The following is a 26,208-nucleotide window of genomic DNA, read 5'->3' on the forward strand; positions in this document are numbered from 1 at the left end:
AATCATAGGTGAAGCAGAGAATCAGAGATTTGAGTTTGTAGCAATTAAGCGGAGCTTCATATTCTTCATCTTGCATAAAACAAAGAAGTAATTAGTTTTAAAATTGTCTAACAAATATTGTGATGTCTATTGTTTATTAATTTAATGAATGGCTAAGATGTATTAATTTTGTGAAGAGTGGTATTGAAAATATTTTGTCATAATTGTTAGAGACTAAAAGAAAAGACTCTCATATCTAATAAAAGTGAGTAAAATGAGTGGTATATAAGTGTGGTAGATTAGACCTTAACATAAACTAATTGGTTTTGTGTAATACAGGTTTCAATTTATATACCTATAGACCTAATATATTTTCGATATGGTATTAGAGTATACGTCAGACGGCATACCTAACAGCTTAAAATATTCTTGGATACCAGTGACAATGCACCCATTCAAATGGACTTAGTCAAATGATGAGTTTAACAACCTATAGTGATTGCATTTGAGAGCGGGTATTGAAAACTAAAAAAAAAGAGTGACACATCTAACAAAAGTGAAAGTGAGTGGTATATAAGTATGGTGGATTGAATCTTATCACAAGTCAATTGGTTTTGTGTAATATGAGTTTTAATCTTCACAATTATAGACCTAATATATTTCCGGTAATAATAAATTGTAAAAATCATGTTGTCTTGTAAACTTTCTTTATCTTAATTCAATATAAAAATATAACTATTTTATGTCTTTATTAATATCTTAGCTAGTAAAAATGCGAATTATTCATGTTTTAAACACGTTTTTCCAATTTTTTTAACCAAAATGTATTAAACGTATATTTTATCTATTCCCTGTATTAAAAGCATATTTTTGCAGTTTTTAAAATTTTTAAAGTATGAAAATGTCTTGCATTTTTAATTAATTATCATTATGTCATAATTATATAAAACAAAAAAAACCTAATTTTTTCTCATCGAAATCTCTAGCCTCTCTTGATAATTTTTGGTGATAATTGAATCTTAATTATAGATTATGTTAAAGACATTGTTAAAATGTCACTAACAAGATAAATAGTGTTATCGATGAGATGAATAGTTTTATTAATAGAATAAATAGTATCATTGATTGGATGAATAAAATCACTAGAGGAGAATTCAAGTCAAACTTAAATCGAGCTAACAAACTGAAACTTCATCTTGAATTTGATTTGAATCCAACTAAGTTCACTTGCTTTGAAACAATAACTAAAATATATGATATGTAAGCAACTCGAGGGAGATCATGACATAGAGGTGAAGAAATAGCTAATTTTTATCACCATCCATTTAAGTTGTTTTATTTTGGGATTGAAATACAATTTCAAGAGCTTAATAATAATTTTGATGGTCAAAGTGAATACAAAGTTACTTTTGTGTATAATGTGCCTTGATTTGGGAGGCTCATTTGCTGCATTTGATCGTTAAGAGTAAATTGATTCGTCTAAAAAAAATTTATCTATATGATTTTTTAGCAAGTACTCTAATTGAACTTGAATGCCAACTTGAAAATATGTTTGTTAATATATGATTGAACAAAAACTTTGATGTAGTACAAATTAGAGATCTTGCTTAAATGTTGGTTTTAAAAGAAAATATATTATCAGTCTTTTAATGTATTTGTTAATTAAATTATCATTAAGCTTGTAAATTGCTATAACAACAATAAAAGAAACTTATATTGCAATGAATATTATCAAAAATTCATATTAAGATTAATATATTCGCAATGATTGACATGGAAACTACCATTTAACGATTTTAGAAACATGAATAATATAAGAAGTGTTATAAAGTTAATTGATAGATAGTACTAATAATTGCAATCATATATAAAGAGAAAAGAGAACTAAGAGAGAAAATGAGGAGAAACAGAGACGAAATTTGGGTGATTGAGAGTAATGAAAGAGATTTTGAGTGCTTCTCAAATTGTCTCAAAGTGATAGAAAATAGGGGGTTTATATAGCAGTTTGCCACCACCCTTTTTACCTAATACAATTGACTAACACCCTTTATTTCTTCTACCTGCATCAGCCCTCACCATTTTCTTCCTCCGTGTGCTTGCAATAATAAATGAGTTCCCACCACTTTTTCTTGACTTGATTAAGTGGAAAGCCACCTGGATATGTAACACTCCTCCTTGGATTTCCACCACTTACAGATAATTATATTAAGCTTGCTAAGAAAAAACCTAGTGGGATAAAAACCAAAGCAAAAGAACATAATTATTTAATGTCCTGTAAGTTGGTGTTAGACGTGCTTAAACTACCTCATTAAAAACCTTACTAGAAAAATCCAATGGGACAAAACCTAGTCAAGAAAAAAAGAGTACAGTGCACATTTTTTCCACAACATGATATACTTCGAAAATTGGTTTGATAAATGCTTCCCCTGATGAATACTCCCCATCTTTGTAGTGGAATTAATTTGGTTGCTTATTGAGCCGCCGCATACCAATGTTATACACTAACTTCTCAAATGTTGATGTCGGTAGTGTCTTGGTGAACAAATCTATTAGATTCTTATTAGATCTGATTTGCTTGACATCAATCTTTTTGCTCTGTTGGAGCTCATGATGTAGAAGAACTTTGGTGAGATACGTTTGATTTTGTCTCCTTTGATATATCCTTCTCTAATTTGGGCAATACATGTTGCATTGTCTTCATATAATATGGAAGGAGTGTTGTTGTCGATGGAAGACTATATGCATTTCGGATATGATAGATGACAGACTGCAACCATATGCATTCTCGATCGGCTTCATGGAGAGCTAGAATTTTTGAATGATTTGAAGACGTTGCACCAAGGTCTATTTGGTGGAGCGCCATGATATTGTTGTGTCGTTATAAGTAAAAACATATCCCGTTTGTGAATGGGCCTTATAAGGATCAGAAAAATAACCAGCATCTGCATATTCAACCAAACTAGGATTTTTAAAGGATTTGATAGAATAGAATAATCTCAAATCTTTAGTTCCACCTAGGTAAATGAGTATGTGTTTAATTCCATTCTAATGGCGATGGGTTGGTGTAGAGCTAAATCGGGTTAACAAATTAACTGCAAAGGATATGTCTGGTCTAGTGCATTGGGCCAAATATAATAAGGCTCTAATTGCATTCAAATATGATACTTCAAGACCGAGTATTTTTTCATCTTCTTCTTTAGGACGAAATGGATCTTTTATAGATCCAAAGATCGAACAACCATTGGGCTGCTCAAAGGATGAGTCTTATCCATATTAAAACATTTTAATAGTTTCTTAATGTACGTTGATTGATGGATAAGTATTTCATTTGAATTGTGTTTGATCTGTGGGCCGAGACAATATTTTTTTTCCCAAATCCTTTGTTTCAAATTCTTTTTTAAGATATTTAGTAGTTTTTTAGAGCTCTTCAGGAGTTCCAATTAAGTTCATGTTATCAACATAAAATGACAAATCTCGATTTTGACCTTTTGATAAAGACACAAGAAAATATAGGGTCATTTATGTAGCCCTCATTTTTCAAATATTCATTGAGACGGTTATACCACATTCATCCAGATTGTTTTAATCCATATAAAGATCTTTGTAATTTGATGGAGTACATGCCTATTGGATTGTCCCCTTTCACTTTAAGCAATCTATATCTTTCAGAGAGTTTCATATAAATTTTAGTATCCAAATTTTCATACAAATAAGTAGTAACTACATCCATTAGACGCATATCCAGTCCTTTAGAGATTGTTAAACTGATTAAATATCTGAATGTGATTATATCCATCACAAGTGCATATGTTTCATCAAAGTCTATATTGGGCCTTTGGGAACCCTTGGGCTACAAGTCTGGCTTTACATATAGCAATTTCATTTTTCTCATTTGTTTTTCTTGCAAATACCCATTTATATTCAACGAGTTGTATGTCTTTCGGTGTTGGAATTACATGCCCAAACACTTGACGTTTTGCTAAATAAGATAATTTTACTCAAATTGCTTCTTTTCATTTAAGCCAATCATGTCTTTATTTGCACTCAGCCATAGTACGTGGTTCAAAATCATCATCATTCAGAATTTCAGTAGCTACTACAAATGAGAATATATCATCAATTATAATTGTTTCACGATTCCACATCTCTCGTGTATGAGCATAATTTAAAAATATTTTAATATTCTCATTTTCTTGTTCTTCAGGATTTTGTACCACTTCATGGGTTTGTGCCACTTCAGGGGCTTATGTTACTTCTGGGGTTTGAGTCTCTTTAGAGACCATAACCTCTTTTGGAGGAGAATTAGAGAGTGTGGATTTTTCATTTATCTTAGGATCATCATGATTGATATTTGTTTGATCATTTGCCTTTCTTTTTTGAGGAACCATATCCTTCAATCCAATAGGTCTATCACTTTTTTGGCGTACAGTAGATTGATCAGTTGTGACACGAATGGATTGTTTAGGAGTTACATTGATTCTTACTATTGTATTAGCAACTGGAACACGTGATCTTGTCACTTTTGTCGTATCTACAAATGCATCCGATATTTGGTTGGCTATAATTTGTAAACGCACTATCCTCTGTACTTCAATTTCACTTTAGGATGTATGAGGATCTAAATGAGACATGCAAGGTACATACCAAATAAGTTCATGCCTAACTTCAAAAGGCATTTTCTTTTCCCCTAAAGATGAGAAAGTTGTCTTATCAGAGTGACAATCTACAAATCGTGCAGTAAAAAGAACACTTGTTAATGGTTCCAGGTACCTGATAATAGCTGGTGAATTATATTCAACATATATTCTCAAATGATGTTGGGGTCCTTTTTTTATGCGTTAAGGAGACGCAATAGGGACATATACAACACAACCAAATATTCTTAAATGAGATATATCAGGTTGATGACCAAAAACCAATTGTAGGGGAGAATATTGATGATAAGAAAAAGGTCGCAAGTGAATTAACGTTGCAGCATGTAATATAGCATGTCTCCATATAGAAGTAGGTAATTGAGTTCTTAGTAACAAGGTATGTGCAATTAACTGGAGTCATTTGATAAGAGACTCAACTAATCCATTTTGTGTGTGGACATGCGGGACTAGATGTTCAACCTTAATCTTTATAGACGTGCAATAATCATTAAATGTTTTGGATGTAAATTCACCAACATTATCGAACTGTATTGACTTGATCAAATAATTTATGAAATGTGCCTTTAATTTGATAATTTGTGTTAACAATTTAGCAAATGCAACATTTCAAGTAGACAATAAACAAACATGAAACCATCGAGCAGATGCATCAATTAAGACCATAAATTAACGAAATTGCCCATTTGGTGGGTGAAAGAGTCCATATATGTCCCTTTGAATCTTTTGCAGGAATGATGGGGATTTAACTCTAATTTTGGAGGGAGATGGTCTTATTACTAATTTTCCTTGAGAACAGGCGGTGCAGAATTTTTCACTGGACAATAAAATTTTATGATTCTTTAATGCATATCCATGTGAAATTTCAACAATTTTTCACATCATTGTAGATCCTGGGTAGCCTAAACGATCATGCCAAAGCATAAATGCTTTTAGATCACAGAACTTTTAGTTCGATATCGCATAGGTTTCAATTGCCTTTATGATTGTATAATACAATTCAAATGATAAAGTGGGTAATTTTTCTAGTACATGTCTTCTTTCGAAGGCATTATTAGTTATACATAGATATTCTGCACCATTTCATTCATGGTTTTAATATGATAACCATTGTTTCTTATATCTTTAAAACTTAGTAGATTTCTTCTGAATCTACTTGAATATAATGCATCATTGATGCTTAATTTGGTCATATTTTTTAACACAATTATGGCTCTTCCAGAGCCAGAGCCTTCAATCATATTTATTGATCCTGATATAGTATTTATTTTAGTCTCCATTGGTGATAAAGTTAAAAAAAATTCTTTTCTTTTAATATAGTGTGGGTGGTTACACTATCGACCAAATACATGTTTCCATCACCAGCTTTTGAAGTTAACGCTTCAATTTTAGAGTCAATTTATATTAGTCATTAGTATTACAAAATTTGAAATGAAGAAATATATATAGTACTAATTATGCACTATAATGTACATAATTTCTTAATTTTGAAGAAATTCTGAAATATCAAAGTTTGCTAGATCGATAGGGTCTGGATTATCAACACAATTTGATTCGATCTTCTTGTCTGCATTTTTAATAGATGTCTGGTATAAATCTACCAGATGTCTTGGCGTATGATAGGTACACAACCAATGACCTTTAGAACCACATCTATAACATTTACTTTCATGGTTTTATGGTTCACTCTGTATCATTTTCCCTTTATCATGTTTTGCTTCATCTCTCGTCCTTTGAAGGTGGAAAGATTTCTATTATGACCACCTCTAGATCGAAACTTATTTCGCCCAGGACCTCGTCTATGCCCACGATGATTACTACTAGTAGTTGCATTCATTTTAGGGAATGACGTAGGACCAGAAGGGCATGTCTAATGGTTCCTCAATAATTTATTTCCCTATATTGTTGCTGCAGGAGCATATTTGAGGGATGAAATGTGGAGAAAGTTTTTTCTAACATATTTTCTTCGGTTATTTTTTCTCCACATAGTCTCATTCGGGAGAAAATTCTGAACATGACAGAGTTATATTCATTTACAGATTTAAAATCTTGTAAACGTAAATGAGTCCATTCATATTGGACCATTGGTGATGTTATTGATTTATGATGATTGAATCTTTCTTTCAGATTTCTCCATAATTCTAGTGGGTCCATAATATCCACGTATTCTGCTCGTAACCCTTCGTGGATATGATGACGAAGGAAAATAGTAGTTTTAGATTTATCCTACTGGGATACGTTATTTCCTTCTTTTATTGTTTCTCCAAGACTCATTGATTGTAGATGGAGAACTGTGTCCAAGGCCCATTCAGAATAATTTTCTCCATCTAATCGAAGGGTAACATATTGAAGTTTTACAAGATTTGTTATTTTCACCAACTGCAGGTTGATGAAAAAAATTAAAATTAGTGATATGATGAGGAAAAATTATGTGCAAACTTCAGGTTCGTATTTGTCTTATATTCACAAAACTTCTAGTTTTATGAGTAATATTCATAATATTATAGTATGTAAAACTTACATAATATTTTAGATTTCTATTTTATTATTTTCCTCACTTATGCAATCTTTAGGTTACAAGTGGGATTTAGTTATAATAAATATTTCAGTGAAATTTAGAACTTCAGACCTACATATATTTTCTTATAATTTTGTAATCTTCAGGTTACAAATCATACAGCATAATCATAATTAACACTTCAGGTCCATATTGATAATTTTATAACTTCAGGTTACAAATAATGTTCAGAACTTCAAATTCAAATTTATGATATTTTGTAAACTGAGGAGATAGTGTTGATAATGTGTTATAAAGTTAATTGATAGATAGTACTAATAATTGCAATCATATATAAAGAGAGAAGAGAACTAAGAGAGAAAAGGAGGAGAAACAGAGACGAAATTTGGGTGATTGAGAGTAATGAAAGAGATTTTGAGTGCTTCTCAAATTGTCTCCGAGTGACAGAAAAGGGGGGTTTTATTTAGCAGTTTGCCACCACCTTTTTTACCTAATACAATTGATTAACATCCTTTATTTCTTCTACTTGCGTCAGCCCTCACCATTTTTTTCCTCCATGTGCTTGCAATAATAAATGAGTTCTCACCACTTTTTCTTGACTTGATTAGGTGGAAAGCCACATGGATATGTAACAAGAAGATTATTGTAATATATTTGTGATCATTTATTGACTTTAATGTATTTGTATTATTATTATTATTTGGACTTATTTGAAAAGCGAAACTTATTACTTGTCGCCTTCTTTTTTTTTTTAAATCATTTAATTTTTTTATGAGACCCCTTACAAAAGTTGATGCGTCCGTCGCTGCCACAATTGATGGTCTTTAATAAAGACTTTGACTTGGACAAATGGTTGTCGGTGGCGTGATTATCATGTATGTCCACGTTCATAAGCATAATCATTGTAGTTGTAGTTGGTGAAATAAAGACTAATAATTGAAAATTATAATATTTACTCACAATGACACTTGACTTCACATCCTATTGAAGTCGTTATTGGAATTTCACATCCTAGTGAAATAAAGACTAATTGAAAATTTCATAAAACGTTTTCCATGTCTTATAACACATTAACTTTCTAACATTTTAGCTTTTACAAAATTGATAGAAATAACTTAAAATAATACCCATAGTTATTTTAATTAAAAAGTAGTCTTCTTTCACAAGTTTGATATTTTATGGCTCTCTTCTAATTTGTGAGATGAAACTGTTCTTGTATGTATTAGACTGGGACACACTCACCCTTATATGTTATTTTATTGTTAATTTAAATCTTTCAATCACATAATGATACATTATTATGAGAATCTAAATAGTATTTTTTATAAATATATATATATAGTTTTATTAATAAAAATAATTTGGACATAGTGCTAAACCATGTAAATTTGTATCTTGTGTGATTAACTTCTTGCCTTGATTTCTCTCAGTTTAATTTGCAATTCAATTCAATATCTTTTTTTAAAATAACCTTTTTACCCTTTTTACGCCCCCCCCCCCCCCCCCCCCTCCCCCCCCAATTAAGAAAAAATGTCAATTTTTCTTATTTTTAAGCAAAAATGTTCAATTTTCTTATTCCTAAGCAAAAATACTTTAAACTTTTTTTAAAATATCAAAATTACCGTTCACCACATCTATATAAACCCTCTCACTCACTCTTGTTACACACACTTCTCATATCACTCAAACACTTATTCTCACTCTCATTTTTACTCAATATCAATTAGTACTGATTCGTTCGGATGGAAGAAGTTCGTATTTCTGAATTCAAATCGAAAAAACTCAATTTATGAAAAAAGGTATTTATACGAATCTTAACTCAAAACTTAATTTTATTTGTTAAATCTAGTTTGTATGTCATATAAAGGGGTATTTGAATATTAGATAATAATATAGGGGTTAACTGAAAAGTTATAAAAATATGGGGGGCATTTTGATAGTATATAATATATAAAGGATTTAAATAACATGTTAAGAATAGATAAGTATATTTTGATACAAGACAACATACAAGGGTGTTAAATAAAGTATTAGATAATTATGGGGGGTCAAATGAAATGTTATAAAAATATAAGGGGTATTTTGATATTAAACATTGTAATAGCATTAGAAATGAAATGTTTGAAATAGATAAATGTATTTTAATATGAAACAACATATAAGGGTGTTAAATAAATTGTTAGGTAATTATAGGAGGTAAAATTAAATATGAAAAAAATACGGGGGTATTTTGATAATACATAATACATGAAGGATTTAAATAATAGGTTAAAAATAGATAGATGTATTTTAATATAAGACAACATAAAAGGATGTTAAATGAAAGACTAGATAATTATGGGGAGTTAAAAAATGTTAGAAAAAATATGGGGGTATTTTGATAGTACATAATATATGAAAGATTTAAATAATATGTTAAGAATAAATAGATGCATTTTGATAATAGGGAATATACGAGAGTATTAAAAAATATTAGATAAGTATGGGGGCTAAATAAAATGTTATAAAAATATGAAGGTATTTTGATATTAAATATTGTAAGAACATTTTAAATGATATGTTAAGAATAGATAGATACATTTTAATATAAGATAACATACAAAGTTGTTAAATAAAATGTTAGATAATTATAGGAGATTAAATGAAATATTAGGAAAATATAGGGGGTATTTTGATATTAAATATTGTAAGAATGTTTTTAATGAAATGTTAAGAATAGATAAATGCATTTTGATACAAGATATCATACAAGGGTGTTAAATAAAATACTAGATAATGTAAGGGGTTAAATGAAATATTAAAAAAATAGTGGATATTTTGATATTAAACTTTGCAAAAACGTTTTAAATGAAATGTTAAGAATAGATAGATGTATTTTGATACAAGATAACATACAAGGGTGTTACATAAAATGTTAAATAATTATAGGGGTTAAATAAAATATTAGAAAAATATGAGAGGTATTTCGATATTAATAATTGTAAGACTGTTTTAAATAGTTATTACAGATTTTTTTTATAAATGAATAATTTTTTCTAAAAACTTGTCATTGCAGGATTTATAATTAAAATATATAGTTATGCATCGACTCGTTACCAAGGAGAATGGATTCAAGGTGATGACAACACAATGAAATATGTTGGAGGATCCAAACAATTGATTAAAATTCCTTATGGAACAATATTTGAGGGATTTATTCAGCTTTTGAAGGAGACTTGCGGTCTTGATCTAATGAAAAACTACCTTCAACTATCAATGAAGCTAAAAAAAATTGAGCTTGAATGTCCCGTACAGATCCAAAATGATGAAGATGTCCAGGGTTTTATTGATATGTCTCAATACTTATAGGAATATATTCCTGTTTTTGTTATATGTACCCCAATTGAAGGACAAGAGGAAGAAGAAGATGAAGAAGAAATTAGTAGAGTGAAAAAAGAATATGATTTGGAAAACTTGATTGATTCCAGTAATGACCTATTGTACATTGCAAACTCATGGGCTCATGGAGAGAAAGATAGAGTTCTCGACTAGGGTGACTTTGATGAAAATGATATGCCCAATATTCTTTTTGAAGAGGCAGAGTCCAAGTATATGTCACCTGTTACCAAGGGTATGAATGGTTTACAGCTTGAAGATCCTATTTCAAGTGGTAAAATTTTTCTGAGTCATTTTTTGACAATGTCCTTACTGATCCGTTTAGGTGGCTTTCTGATTTTCCTCCATAGTCATCAACATCATCAGGTGGTACAAAATCAATCCAAGAGGAGAATAGTGTAAAGTTTGGTGATATTTTACATAATAAAGTACAATTAAAAGATGATGTGAAACAATTTACCCTATTGAAAGGATTTTAATTCATGGTCAAGAAGTCTGACAAGGGGCGATGGGATACTAAGTCCAAGGCTGAAAATTGTCATGGTATATATATGCAAGCAAATCCAAAGTCAGTGAAGTGTTTCAAATCAACCAAATGAATCCAACCCACACATGTTTGGTTGATCAAATAATGTCACATCACAGACAAGCTGGGGCTCGAGCTTTAGGTAAATCAATGAGGTCAAAGTTTGTGTTGATTGATCAAATTTATTGGCCTAAGAAAATAACTATGGACATCGTCGACCGGTATAAAATTGACATTTCATATTCACAGGCTTAGTGGGCAATAAACTGGAATTTAAATTCATTGAGGGGCTTACCAGAGGAATCATTTATGCTCTTACCAGATTATTGCTACAATCTACAACGTACTAATCTGGGCACCGTTACTGCTATTGAAATGGATGATGACCATCGATTTAAGTATTTTTTTCATGGAATTAGGATGTTCTGTTCTTACATTTAGAGAATATCTCGGACTTGTTATTTGCATTGACGTTGTTTTCCTTAAAGGTCGATATCTAGGTCATTTATTCCTTGCGGTAGGCCTTGATGGTAATAACCAGATATACCTTATTGGTTTCGGTGTTGATAAAAAAGAAAATCACGACATGTGGTGTTGGTTTCTCAGGAAGATTAAAGAATGCATCCATGATCTCTCTGAGTTGGTGATAATCTCAGATCGACATCATGGTATATACTCTGCAATGGTTGAAGTCTTTCCAAGTATCCACCATGGATGTTGTTGTCATCACCTTCCATATAACATGTAGGCAAAGTACAAATAAGACTCAAAGGTAACGCGTTTAAACAAGTATTAAAATTTTGAAATGTTTAACTTTTTCATACATTTTGATCATAAAAGTTCTCATATTATTTACCACTTTGTAGGTTGTGAGTGCATATTGGAAAGCTGCAAAATCATACACAGAAATAGAATTTAAGGCTATGATACGATCTCTTGATTCGATGGACCCTCAAGTTGGGGCTTATCTATATGAGATCAGATTTGAGTGCTAGAGCATAGCATATTTTTCTAAGCATTGATACAACATCATGACATCTAATATTACAGAGTCATTTAATGCCCTTGTCAAATATGCATGGGGCCTACCTATCACAATGCTCGTCGAGTTCATTCGTGATACTATGCAATGATGGTTTTATGAGAGGAGAAACCATGCAAGTATATACCAAATTGTTAATAACTATGTATTTGATCATGTACTTCTTCCCTTATGTTTGTTATTTACAAATGTGTTGTTAATATTTTTTCAAATTACAAATGAATGCCCTAACTTCGTCACCTCTTGGACGGAGGAAAAGATTAGCCATCGTCTGTCAAAGTCTACACGCTTGGAGGTTCGACCAATTACACTTACTCGGTATCAGGTTATTGGTTTTGGTGGATACATGGGTATTGTGGACTTCAGTGAAATGTTTTGTACGTGTAGAAAGTTTTTGCTTTCACGTATTTCATGTAAGCATGTCATTACTATTGCACAACATATAAGACTCACAAATGTCAATGTATGGGTTCATCCATTCTTCCACATCGAATTCTGTTGTGCAATATATAAGGAACCTATCAATCCTCTTGGAAACCAATTAGAATGTTTGCATTCACCAGAAGAAAGAGTTATTCTACCCCTCGTTCTCGATAGTCTTCGTTTGGGTACCCTTCCAACAAAAATCAATGTCCTTCACAAGAAGAAAATGTTACACCCAGGATTTACAACCGTTATCATGAACCAAGATATGTCTGAACCCAATGTAAAAGCCCAACACCAGTCCTGAGCTCCGCCCCACAACGTTCATCCAAAAAAGGTAAAAGGGTCAAGATCTTGACAAACTTCTATTTAGTTTTGTTAGTTAGATGATTCATCATTGTTGTACTTTAGTGATATGTAACCGATATATTTTCATTATTATTTCAAATGTGTAATTGTATTCACATGTGATGTAATAATTTTATTGTGAATAATTTTTTCATTTCATATTTGTTAGAATGAGCTTTTTGAGTATTTTACTAATACTGTAATTTAATGCTAATAACATCACTCAAATCTCATATAATTATTTCCGTGACAAGATTATTTAAAAAATGAAATCAAATAAAAATTCATATATAATGATAGATAAAGTACATCATACACATACACATAAGCACATACAATAAATATATACATAAGAATATTTGAAGAACGATAAATAAACAATAAGTGAACTAAATATACACCCGTGATCTATTCAATATAGTGAAAATACAACTACGATGCTAAACATTGATGCATACAGGTAGACAACTCTCGGGGAAAATCGATGCTCTGTGACAATGCTAGACACTCAAAAAAACATAACACAAACACGCCACAGTCATCGAAGCCTTCTCTCTGCTAAGGGACGTCCGTTGCTTGATGTAACACGAAAGGATCATATCGAAGAGTCTGCCCAAAAGTTGTCTAGAAACTCGTTGCCTTTAATAATACTAGTATAAATGTTGTGTGCGGTCACATCTGCCATTCCAGAGACCCCATATTCCCTGAGTACAATATCTCATAGTTGTACATTATAATCAATCAATCACGAAAATCTATAACTCCGACCACCCAATGTGCATAGTCAAAGTTTATAGAAATTTAAACCTATAAAGAGTGACAAATTAAAGTAAATTATAAACTAATTCAACGTAAAATATAATGAAAATACTATTATACTATACCTTATCGACTATCCCCCATAGTTTGTAAAACAATCCCAGGATATAATCTGCCTCAACCATTCTTATAAAGAGCCCCGAAAATTGATATTCCCCATCTGGTGTGGTCTACCAACTCTTTCAGGCTATCTCAATATGTCCTACGGAGAATGTGTGGGCAGTTATCCAACGCTATGAAATAGTGAATAGTGATCATCTTGGTGCCAACATAATATAACCAAAAAGGAATTCACATGTTGAAATGGTATAAAAAACTTCAAATGTGTTAGTTATTGACAAATATATCAAATATTTAACCAAATTATGTAGTATAGACAACTTACATCATCGGTCAGTCACTCACGCAACTCTACCACAATTCGTCAGAAACTGTTTTTTAACTTTGACCCGATGAAGTAAACATCATGCGCGTCGGATGCCGCAACTCCGGTGTACCACATGAGGAAAGATTCCTCATGCTTTGAGGCAAAGGATGGAATGGTTCTAAGCTGTCGTTTTGCCCTCCCTTTGATTGGATTTTTATACGAGGTGCGAACGACCAGACTATTCTAAATGATCTGACTGTGTGCTGTACAAACCAACTGGAAGTATATACAACTATTAATTCATTATTTCATCTTACGTAATAATTACAAATTAATCGATTAATTTTACCTTCTCTATGTATGCCAGAACTAAAATGCGAATTTTATACGTTGAAATACCCTAGAATGTCAACAATCAAAAAATCGTTAAGAAATTTGAAAATACGAGTCGATTTATCCTAAAAAGGTGAAAATCGAAAAAACGAAATTGAAATTTGAATTTTATATATTGAAATACCTTAAAATGTCAATAATAAAAAAATCGTTAAGAAATCTGAAAATACGAGTCGATTTATCCTAAAAAGGTGAAAATCGAAAAAATGAAATTAAAATTCGAATTCTATATATTGAAATACCCTAGAATATAAATAATCAAAAAATTTGAAAATACGAGTCGATCTATCCAAAAAAGGCGAAAATCTAAAAAATGAAACTGAAATTCGAACTCTATATGTTGAAATACCCTAAAATGTCAATAATAAAAAAATCGTTCAAAAATCTAAAAATAAGAGTCAATATATCTGAGAACAGCAAAAATCAAAAGAACGGAACTAAAATTCAAATTCTATACATTGAAATACCCTAGAATGTCAACAATCAAAAATTCTTTCAGAAATCTAAAAATACGAGTCGATATATCCTAAAATAGTAAAAATTGGAAAAACGAAACTAAAATTCGAATTCTATACATTGAAATACCTTTCAATGTCAACAATCAAAAAATCGTTCGAAAATCTGAAAAAATACGAATCGATATATCTTAAAAAGGTGAAAATCAAAAAAATGAAACTGAAATTCGAACTCTATACGTTGAAATACCCTAAAATGTCAACAATCGAAAAATCGTTAGAAACTCTGAAAAATATGAGTTGATTTATCCTAAAATGACAAAAGTCGAAAAAACGAAACTAAAATTCGAATTCTGTAAGTTGAAATAAATTAGAATGTCACCAATCGAAAAATTGTTTGAAAATCTGAAAAATACGAGTCAATATATCCTAAAATAGCGAAAAAAACTGAAATTTCGTTACAAAACTAAAATTCAAAAATACGAATCGATAGATCCTATAAAAGAAAAAACAGAAATTTCGAGCTGAAATTTTGTCATTACATCGAAAAATATGCCAAAAAAGCACAAAAATCGAAAAAGCAAGTGTTAAATTTGAAAACTATATATCGAAAAACCCTAAAACAGAAAAACGAATATAAAATTCGAAAACTATACGTCCAATATTTATCAATTTACCCCCTTTGAAAATTTCTAGTAGAAACAAGTCCAATTTTTATCCCTTACCCCCCAACAATTTTCTAATCTCTTAGCACCCCTACAGTTTAAAAAAGTAAATTTCCCCCCAACCCACGATTTTCATGGCATTGGCCCACTGTCTCATGGCAAATTTCCAAACACCCCGTCTCTCCTAATCGTGGGAGAATTCGTCCTGACCGTGGGATCCACTGTTCCTACGAACAAGAGCGTCGGTTGTTCTAACCCATTTTCCAGAGCAAAAATCGTCGTTTCTGCCTCCAATTTGAACACAAATCAAATGTACATATACTATAACACAAAACCTCTCAAGAAATTCAACCAAAACAACCAAGAATCAAAACATTTTATGCATTATTCAAAATTGGAACCCTAGAATTTTAAAACACAAAATCTCCCTTAAATCTCAATAATCTTAACAATAAATTCATTCGAACAATAGTAGGAAAGATGTACTAACCTTCTTTGCCATTTTCGATCGTCGAAAAACACGAAAATGGACGAAAATCGCTTTGCCTGTGGAACAACCGTGGGAAAGGAAAAATTCTTTAAATTTGCACAGTGAAACCGTGGGAAAATTAAGCAAAAAATAAGTAAAATCCTTGGTTTATATATAGGGGCAATTTGGACATTTCATAAAAAAGGCATTTTTGCTTAAACTTGATTGTTTTGGGCAATTTCACTTAGACCCCCTTAATTTTGGCCATTTAATATAATTTCCCTTATGTTAAAGACATTGTTGAAATGTCACTAACAAAGTAAATAGTGCTATTAATAAGATGAATAGTTTAATTAATAGAATAAATAGTATCATCGGTGGGATGAATAAAATCACTAGAGGAGAATTCAAGTCAAACTTAAATCGAGCTAACAAATTGAAACTTCATCTTGAATTTGATTTGAATCAAACTAAGTTCACTTGCTTTGAAACAATAACTAAAATATATCATATGTAAGCAACTCGAGGGAGATCATGATATAGAGGTGAAGAAATAACTAATTTTTATCACCATCCATTTAAGTTGTTTTATTCTGGGATTGAAATACAGTTTCAAGAGCTTAATAATAATTTTGATGGTCGAAGTGAATACAAAGTTACTTTTGTGTATAATGTGCCTTGATTCTGGAGGCTCATTTGTTGCATTTGATAGTTAAGAGTAAATTGATTCGTCTAAAAAAATTTTATCTATATGATTTTTTAGCAAGTATTCTAATTGAACTTGAATGCCAACTTGAAAATATTTTTGTTAATATATGATTGAACAAAAACTTTGATGTAGTACAAATTAAAGATCTTGCTTAAAAGTTGGTTTTAAAAGAAAATATATTATCATTCTCTTTATGTATTTGTTAATTAAATTATCATTAATCTTGTAAATTGCTACAACAAAAATAGAAGAAACTTATATTGCAATGAATATTATCAAAAGTTCATTACTTGACCGAATGAGAGATGAATTATTGAATTATTGTTTAGTAATATATATTATCAAAAGTTAATATATATTTTTTATATTTTCACGCACCCTTTCTATATTCTACGCACATTTTTACAATATATATTTTTTATATTTTCACGCACCCCTTTTATATTTTACGCACATTTTTACACTTCCACGCACCTCTTTATATTTTCACGCACTCTTTTACACTTTCACACACTTCTTCACCTTTTCACGCACCATTTTACATTTTTATGCACCCCTTTACACTTTCACTTACCTTTTCATATTTTTACGCACCCCTTCATATTTTCACGCACCCTTTTACACCTTTATGCACCCCTTCACACTTTCATAAACCACTTTTACATTTTCATGCACCCCTTCATACTTTCGTATTTTTTCACACCCTTTCAAAAAAATGCGTACTCTTTCACACATTTTCTCACTCTTTCAATAAAAGGCGCACCTTTTCTCTCATTTTCGCACCCTTTTGAAAAAATGCACACCCTTTTGCATCCGTGCATAAACCCACACGCACCCTGTGTAGTTATGTTAATCATTTTGTAATGATATGCAAATATCAACTATTACATCAAAAATTAATCTATTTTTTATTTGTAAATCTTAATAATTACAGAAAAATTAATCTAAACTTAATTTATATACTCTCAAAAATAAGTTTTTTCAGTAAAAACTATTCTAAATAGGAAGAAATAGGATGATGGGTATTCTTGAAATAAAAAATATAATTTACTTAAAAAGATAAAACTACAAAACTTTTACCAAAAAATGTTTACACAACTAATTTCGTGCCTATTTTAATTAATTTCTCACCATAATTTATTGTCTTTTTAATAAAGACTTTGACTTGGACAAATGGTTGTAGTTGGTGTGTTTATCATGTATGACCCATGACGCCTTGACCACGTTCATAAGCAACAGACTAATTGAAAATTATAATATTTACTCATAATGACACTTCACATCCTAGTGAAGTCGTCATTGGAAAAATATGAAGATTTTACGTAATAAATTAAATTGATATCGTTACTTTATAATCAAAATTTGAAAATTTTCTTTGTGAAGACCAAGTCAAAGTTAAACTCTTTGGATAGAAATTTCATATAACGTTTTCCATATGTTAGAACACATTAACCTTCTACCATTTTAGCTTTTACAAAATTGATTGAAATAACTTAAAATAATACCCATAATTATTTTAATTAAAAAGTTGTCTCTTTTCACAAGTCTAGCACTTTATAGCTCTCTTCTAATTTATAGGACAAAATTGCTCTTCTATGCATTAGATTGGGATAGACTTGCCCTTAATCTTTAGCCCTAAATTATTTGACTATAACTGGCATAGCCCAAATTTAGAAGTAAAAAAAAAAAAAGTGATATTATTTGTACTTATAATATGAGTACCGATTTTTTTGTACTCATAAATCAAGGATTGAAGAACCAGACCAAACTTGTCAATCAGACTGATCGGACTATAAACCAATATTGTTCATGGTTCCTATAACCGACAGAACTGTTTTATGCTTGATTTTGGATTGAACCGTCAGCAAACCGTCAGTTCGCGTCAAGTCCATGGTCCAAGCCAGTTCAAGCATAAAACGGTTCTCTTTTTTATATAAAATCAATTTATTTTTTTTAATTCCTGAAATCCTTGGCCGCCAACGACTTTTCTCCAGTTCTCCATTCAAATCACCATTGTTGTTGTGATCTTTTGTAGACGAGCATGATGACGACTATTTCTGCTATAGTTGATGACGATGGGTGTTAATGACTATATTTGTAGTGGTTGATGATAACGGTTGACGTTGAATTCACAGGTTCAAACGACAGTTGACGACGACGACTGTGTTTCGTTGCTGCCATGACAATTGATGAAAACTTGAAATTTTGATTTACTTGAATAGAGAAGAAAATAGAAGATCGGAACAACAGAGAAGGTCTAAGAAGGAACTCCAGCAGGTTGCTGTTTTGGTTTTTGTAAGGTTAATAACTTTGGTTTTTGTTTCTTTAGGTTATTTAATTTATTTTAATTGTATCAGTCTATCAAATCTATAACTTTGGTTTTTAATTATTTGTTACTCAATTTACTTGTTATTGTATTTGTAATTTTTAATTATAGTATGCAATTATAGGTTCATATTTATATATCAATTTTGTTTTTGTAATTTTTATGTATTTGAATTGGTCCTATTGGATGTACTCTATTTGGAATATGGCTGGTTTCTAAAAATTTGGAAGTTGAAACTTCAATTTGTTTCATATGTTTTGTTTAATATAGTAAGTTTAATTTTTGTTTTAATTTATGTTATAATGGTTATGTTACATAGTTTATATATAATAGTATTTCAACAACTGTTTTATCTTGTTTAAATTGAAAAGTATGTATAATATAAAATTAAGTGCATAAAACACATGTAACTAAACATAATTTTTTCAAGTTTTTACACAAAACTAGAAATCCAGTCAGATCGGTTGGTTAAAACCGTCTAACCCAAATAAATACTCAAAACGGTTTTTGTCCTGGTTTGGTTCTAAAAACCTTGCTCACAATAATTTGTCACTATATAATTATATGTTATTTTATTCTTGATTCAAATTATTCAATCATATGGTGACACATCATTATGAGTGTCTAAATATTACGTTTCATAAATACAAATAGTTTTATTAATTAAAAAAAAATTGGACATAGTATTAAACCAAGTAAATCATATGTGTCTTGTGTGATTAACTTCTTGCCGTGATTTCTCTCTTAGTTTAATTTGCAATTCAATTCAAAATCTTACAATGTCAACAACAAACTATGTCACTTGTGAAAAGAAAACTATACCCTATAGTTTGCAAAAGAAGAAATAATGAATATGTTTATTTATTTATCTGAAGAGTATTGATGAAATATACTGACTTCATTGGAAGCTGTGAATTTCTTTAACTTTTATATTTAAGCACATTGATTAAACAAAAATCATATTGCGGATAAACATTTGTTTTAACACATATAGATTGTCTTGGTTCCTTATTAATAGTCATATTGACATAATTATTTGGCTAAAATATTGTTTTTGAACTATGTTGTTTTTCGTAAAATTAGTGGTCACTTAAAAAAAATTAAAATGTTGTTTATGCGAGAAATATGTTTTATTTTCTTAATTTTTTTATTTTCTTTTAAAAAATTGATAATTAATATAGCCCACGTAGGAGCATTTTGGAGTTTCTTATGTGGGCATACATTGAGTATGCTTTTATTTAATTAAAATATAAATGGGTAAATGTATACTTCAGAATCAATTTGTTGGGCATTGTGTAATCATATTGTAAATTTTCAGTTACACTTCATATTGAGTTTTTTAATTTGGGCAATAAATGTGAGATGTTGTAGTTTATTAGGTCTTTAATGAGTGAACCCAATAAACTTATCATAGAAAGAGTTAGGTCGCTTCTCAAAACATATACAAAAGTGATATACTTACCCTATCTAAGTAATCGCATTTTTGTTTTGTGTGTTGTTGGGTAAGAAAACCAATTCTAATGATAGATAATTAATCATATTCAGAGTTGATTCTACAACTATGACATATCATGTTTGTCTAAATTTTTAAAACTTTTATTCTCAAATATCCTATAACCTATGTGTTTGAGAATTACATAATTGAATATAGACCTGGCAAATTTTGATACAACATGTTAACCCAACACAATATGATACGAAAAAAATCAGGTTAGAGTTATGATTTTCGATATGAAAAATAGTTCTGATCGTGTTCAAGTTGAACATTAAAAAATTAGATTGGGTTAGGGTTGACATAAAACTAGCTTGAATTACTCGAACTAACTTGAATATTTTAAACAAGATATTACATAACCTCATAAAGATAAAAAATCTCCAATATATTTTATCTTCTTCATTTCATAGAAAGAATTTCAATCCACAAAATCTCTATCCCTAATTTGAATCAACAAATAAATTGACATTGTATCACCAAACACCAAATTCACATCACCCAAAGACATTCATTTTAATTTAATAACTTTTTTTTGGCAAAATTGAAAAAAATTATTTGTAGTTTTTTTTATTGGTGTATTTTAAGTACTACTGATTTGAACATATTATGTTCGATATATCATATATTTATGACAGTCACATTAATCATATAGAATGAAAATTAAATTTAAATATTTAACAAGTGATTGTTAATCTCATTGATTATTAATTGCATTATTTTAAAAATGAAGTTATAGAGTTATTTGAGTTATTGAATATAATATTATATTGTTTTATCCCTACTAGAAGTATTCATAATTCAGTTCAAACTATAAAATTAGAATGAACTATTTAAAAATTACGGTTGTGTTATGATATAGACGATTTTTAAACCAAACCAAACTATAAACGATATTTAAAAAATATATATAATTATGTTTGATAAAAAAATTTAATAAGCAATTAGGTGTACAACTTTTTTTTATATTTATTTTGTTATTTTCTTTATTTTATATATATTTTACATGTTAATATTATGTTCTAAAAAACTATAATTCAATTAATTTTATAAAATAATATATATTTATAAATGAATTATTTTAATAGGTTCAAACCATAATATATGTCGAACCAAACTGTATTTTTTCAATTTGATTTGAAACCTAATATGGTTTGGTTTAATTTGAAAATTTTTTAAACTATTTTTTCAATTTGATTTAAAAAATCTTTCAGACTACACAAAATCAGACCATGCACACCCCTCATCCTACAATTGATCATATAAAACGATAATAAACAAACTATTATCATTAAATTGAAATAGAGAAATTTTGTTTTGACAAAATGTTGTTTCATGTTAAAATGTTTTTTGTGTATTTTTTAATTTGGTAAGTATGTGTTTTTGTGTATTATTTTGTAACAAATTGTGTTATTCGACAATTGACAAAGTGTATTGTTTTGTTATAAATCATGTCATTACTTGTTGTGTTTTAACAAAACTTTAGTTGTTATATAGTTTGAGTTATTTCGGGTCAGGTTAGATCAAAACGAAAATATTTTGATTCGGTTTAGGGTTGAAAATTTTGTGCACGACTTTATTTTGGGTCGGGTTATGGTTTAATGTTTTCAATCCAAAACTCGAATTGATATGATACGAACACAATCCGATGATATAAATTGCTAGATCTAATTGAATATTGTGGGTCAACTGATTAGGCATGAATATTATTGACGGATTTGTGTAATTAATACGACATTTTTTTTCTTGCAGTCCCTTTTCAGCAGCAAAGTTTCCAGGGCTTTATTCTCCACTTGATAAGCATATAAATGTAATATAGAAGAGGCAAGAGATAACATTAAACTTAGGCTTTAAGCAGCATTTCAGATGGTCTCCAAGATTATCATCATTTTTTGTTTCTCTATTTTCATTTCTTCACAATTGCGCCTTTCAATGGCGCAAACTAATTGGATCAGGGCTGGTTTTTCCTGGTGTTTATCAGACTATGGACAGCCCATTTCGGAGATTGATTTCTCTCTTTTCACTCACATTATTTGTGGTGATGTTTATGTGAATTCTATCTCCTACAAACTCAATTTATCACTTGCTGAAGGAGAACATCTCTCTACCTTCACACGTACCATTAAACAAAATAACCCACCAGTCATTCCGCTGCTATCTATTCTTGATTCCGGCACAGCCTTTTCTCCAATGGTAAGCAATTCTTCTAACAGAAAAACCTTCATCGATTCCTCAATAAAAATTGCCAGACGTCATGGTTTTGAAGGCCTAGACTTCCATTGGCAATTTCCACACACAAGCTTGGATATGTTCTATATGGGTCTTCTCTTTAAAGAGTGGAAAGCTGCTATTAATTTAGAGGCAACCAACTCTAGCCAGTCCCAACTAATCTTGACCGCGAACATTTATTTTTCACCAAAGCTTTATGGAACAAGTTTCCCTATAGAGGCGATACAGCAACATTTAAATTGGGTTCATCTTTTTGTAGATTTCATTTACGATGACGATTGGTGGGGCTCCCAGACGACCGCTTTTGCATGTCTGTATGACCCAACTAACTTGGCTAATTCGGATACCGGCATAAGAGAATGGATTGATGCAGGATTATCATCTGAAAAAATGGTTTTCACTTTACCTTTTTATGGATTTCAATGGACGCTGCAGAATCCTATGGACAATGGTTTTGGTGCACCAGCAAAAAGATTTGTTGCCCTTAATTCAGAAAATGGGGTTCCAAGATATATCCAAATCAAGAAGTACATTGAGCAATATGGTCCTGAAGTTCCCGTTAAGTACAACTCAACTTATGCGGTCAATTACTGGACAAAAGGAACAACTTGGTACAGCTTTAATGACGTTGAGGCCATAAGAGCTAAGGTTTCTTATGCCAAGGAAAACAAGCTACTTGGCTACATCGCGTGGGCTGTCAACGATGATTATAATTGGGTGCTTTCCAAAACTGCAGGTAAGCTACGATTAAAGTGAACAAAGTACTTTATGAATTAATAGTTTTGCGTCATCTGTTTTTAACATATTGTTTATTTTTCCAGCTGAAATGGACATAAATGATTCTTCAGTTCAGCAGGGTAATAAAAAGGGACAAAATAAAAGGACTTTGCTTGTAATCCTTTTGTCTACAACAGCTGCTTTAGCTTTTCTATTATCTGTGATATTTTACTGCTGGAAAAATCTCAAATTCATCAAAGGTAATTTCTCAAATTCCCTAGTTTTGTTTACGGTGAAGGAATAAGTAAAAAGTTTAATTTTATGCATACATATATATACATATATTTTTTTTTTGACAGGGATGGTGAACTCTACTAAAGAGTCCCATGACAAAGCAAATAAAGCAGCATTGGCTGGAGATTTTAATGCCAACATTCCTAATCTGACAGAATACACATTGGCTGAGATAGAGGCAGCAACCAATGGATTTTCAATTGAAAATAAGCTCGGAGAGGGTGGATATGGCTCTGTTTACAAGGTTATATCTTAGATTACGTTATTTATCATTAACGCGGACAATAGTAATTGGAAATATCAAATTATCACTTATTTTTTAATCAAAATTATCGAAGGAATCGAATTTTCAATATATCATAATTTAATATATTAAGTAAACACAATTAAAATTTTTGTTTGCAAGTAAGGTAATTAATTTGATACTTTCAAGAGAAAATTGTGAAAATTTAATCTTTTTAATGAGAGCATATGAAAGTATAGTGCCTTTAATAATAAAATTTGAAAATTCAATCCATTTAATAGATAGAAAAAGAGCAAAATTTATTTTATTTAATAATAAAAAAATAATTATTGGATATTTTTAAATGTTGTTATTCTTTGATGAGCGACTAAAGGGTCAATGGTGGCCATTTGGCCATTGGTTTATATATATATATATATATATATATATATATATATATATATATATTACTCTTATTTAACTTTGACCCGTAAGTTTTTCCTCTGGTCGGCCACTAGCTTTAGTTAACCTTTTTGGGTCTTTAGTTTAATATATGTTTTCAGTCCAAAATATCATTAGAATTAGCTTCTATCTAACCAACTAGAGTGTAATTTGCCAGGGGATACTGCCAGATGGACACGTAATAGCATTGAAGAAACTCTCAAAAACATCCACGCAAGGATTTGAAGAATTCGAGAATGAGGTTACACTTACTGCCAAGCTCCAACATGTAAATCTTCTCCAAGTTCTGGGTTTTTGTTTAGATACAAAAGAACAGATAATAATCTACCCATACATGCAAAACAAGAGCTTGGACACTTACATTTTCGGTAAGAATTTTAAGTTCAGTTTATGTACATCGACTTGGAATTTTTCTCTGTTTGTGTCAATTAGCTTATAGAGGTTTACGTTCTTGATGATTGAATTTAATGTAGATCCTGTTAGACGGTTAATTTTGGACTGGAAAAAACGTGTGGATATTATTGAAGGAGTAACTCAAGGACTTTTGTATCTTCAAGAATATTCAAGATTAACCATTATTCATCGAGATCTAAAAGTTAGTAATGTTCTATTAGATGAAGATATGAAACCCAAGATATCTGATTTTGGCTTAGCTAAAATGTTTGCAAAAGATGATTTTGACGAAGCCAACACAAGTCGAATTGTTGGAACAATGTAAGTGTATTTGCTCTCATATTATTTTTTATTTTTAATTTTTTTACTTATAATAATATTTAAAGGTATCAAAGTAACACCATTTTTTTTCTATTAAAGTTATCAATTTTTTTTTTTAATTGAAGAGATTGAACTTTTAAATTTTTCTATTGAATATATGAAATTTTTATACTTTCCCATTAAATGACCAAACTTTCAGTATTTTCTATTAAAAGTATCAAATTAATCACTTTACTTCTAAAACAAAATCAAATAAATAATTTTAATTATATTAGTTCAACACTTTCAATAAGAAATATTGAAATTTGGTCTTTGCTCCATAGAAAAATCCGAAAGTTAAGTTTCTTCTATAGGAAATTTCAAAAGTTCAAACCCTTCAATTTAAATAAAAAAAATTAAAAAGTTTAATTCTTTCATTAAAAAAAATTATAATTTTATGCTTATAGGCATTGCTATTTCATAATAACTTAGTCATTACTTGTAATCATTCTTTTTAGTGGTTATGTTCCTCCTGAATACATCAACAAAGGCACATATTCAACTAAATTGGATGTTTATAGTTTTGGGATTCTACTATTGCAAATCATCAGTGGCAAAAAGATTTCCCTTTTGTATGGCCTGAATGAAAATCTGAGTCTTCCTAACTATGTAAGTTATTTATTTTTTTAATAATTCATTTTAAGGATATTTGCATTAGAATGTGACTGATAATTCCAAATGTTTGCATATCTCAGGCATATGAGCTGTGGAGTAATGGTAAAGGTATGGAGTTTATAGATGAATCATTGGACGATACAAATTTGTCTTGTAAAACAATAAGATGCTTGCAAATAGCTCTATTATGCGTCCAAGAAGATCCAGATGATCGACCATCAATGTTAGAAGTTTTCGTGATGCTCAAAAGTGAAAATAAAAACATCATGATTCCGAAAAGGCCTGCTTTTTCGAAAGCAAATGAACAATATAAATCTACAATGTAATTGGAAAGTTATAAAGAAAGCACTTCATTAA

At 30.2% G+C, this 26,208-nt stretch overlaps 1 protein-coding gene across 1 annotated transcript; it reads left to right on the forward strand.

Moving 5' to 3' along the window:
* The first annotated feature begins 22,389 nt into the window (after positions 1-22,389).
* On the forward strand, positions 22,390-26,208 carry LOC123194478 (putative cysteine-rich receptor-like protein kinase 16). Its single transcript, XM_044607692.1, has 7 exons — positions 22,390-23,523; positions 23,609-23,764; positions 23,864-24,042; positions 24,641-24,851; positions 24,957-25,197; positions 25,695-25,845; positions 25,932-26,208. Exons 1-7 carry the CDS (start codon positions 22,425-22,427, stop codon positions 26,175-26,177), a joined length of 2,283 nt encoding a protein of 760 aa, XP_044463627.1. The 5' UTR covers positions 22,390-22,424; the 3' UTR covers positions 26,178-26,208.

This window comes from Mangifera indica, chromosome 13 (genome assembly GCF_011075055.1).
Source record: "Mangifera indica cultivar Alphonso chromosome 13, CATAS_Mindica_2.1, whole genome shotgun sequence".
NCBI lineage: Eukaryota > Viridiplantae > Streptophyta > Magnoliopsida > Sapindales > Anacardiaceae > Mangifera > Mangifera indica.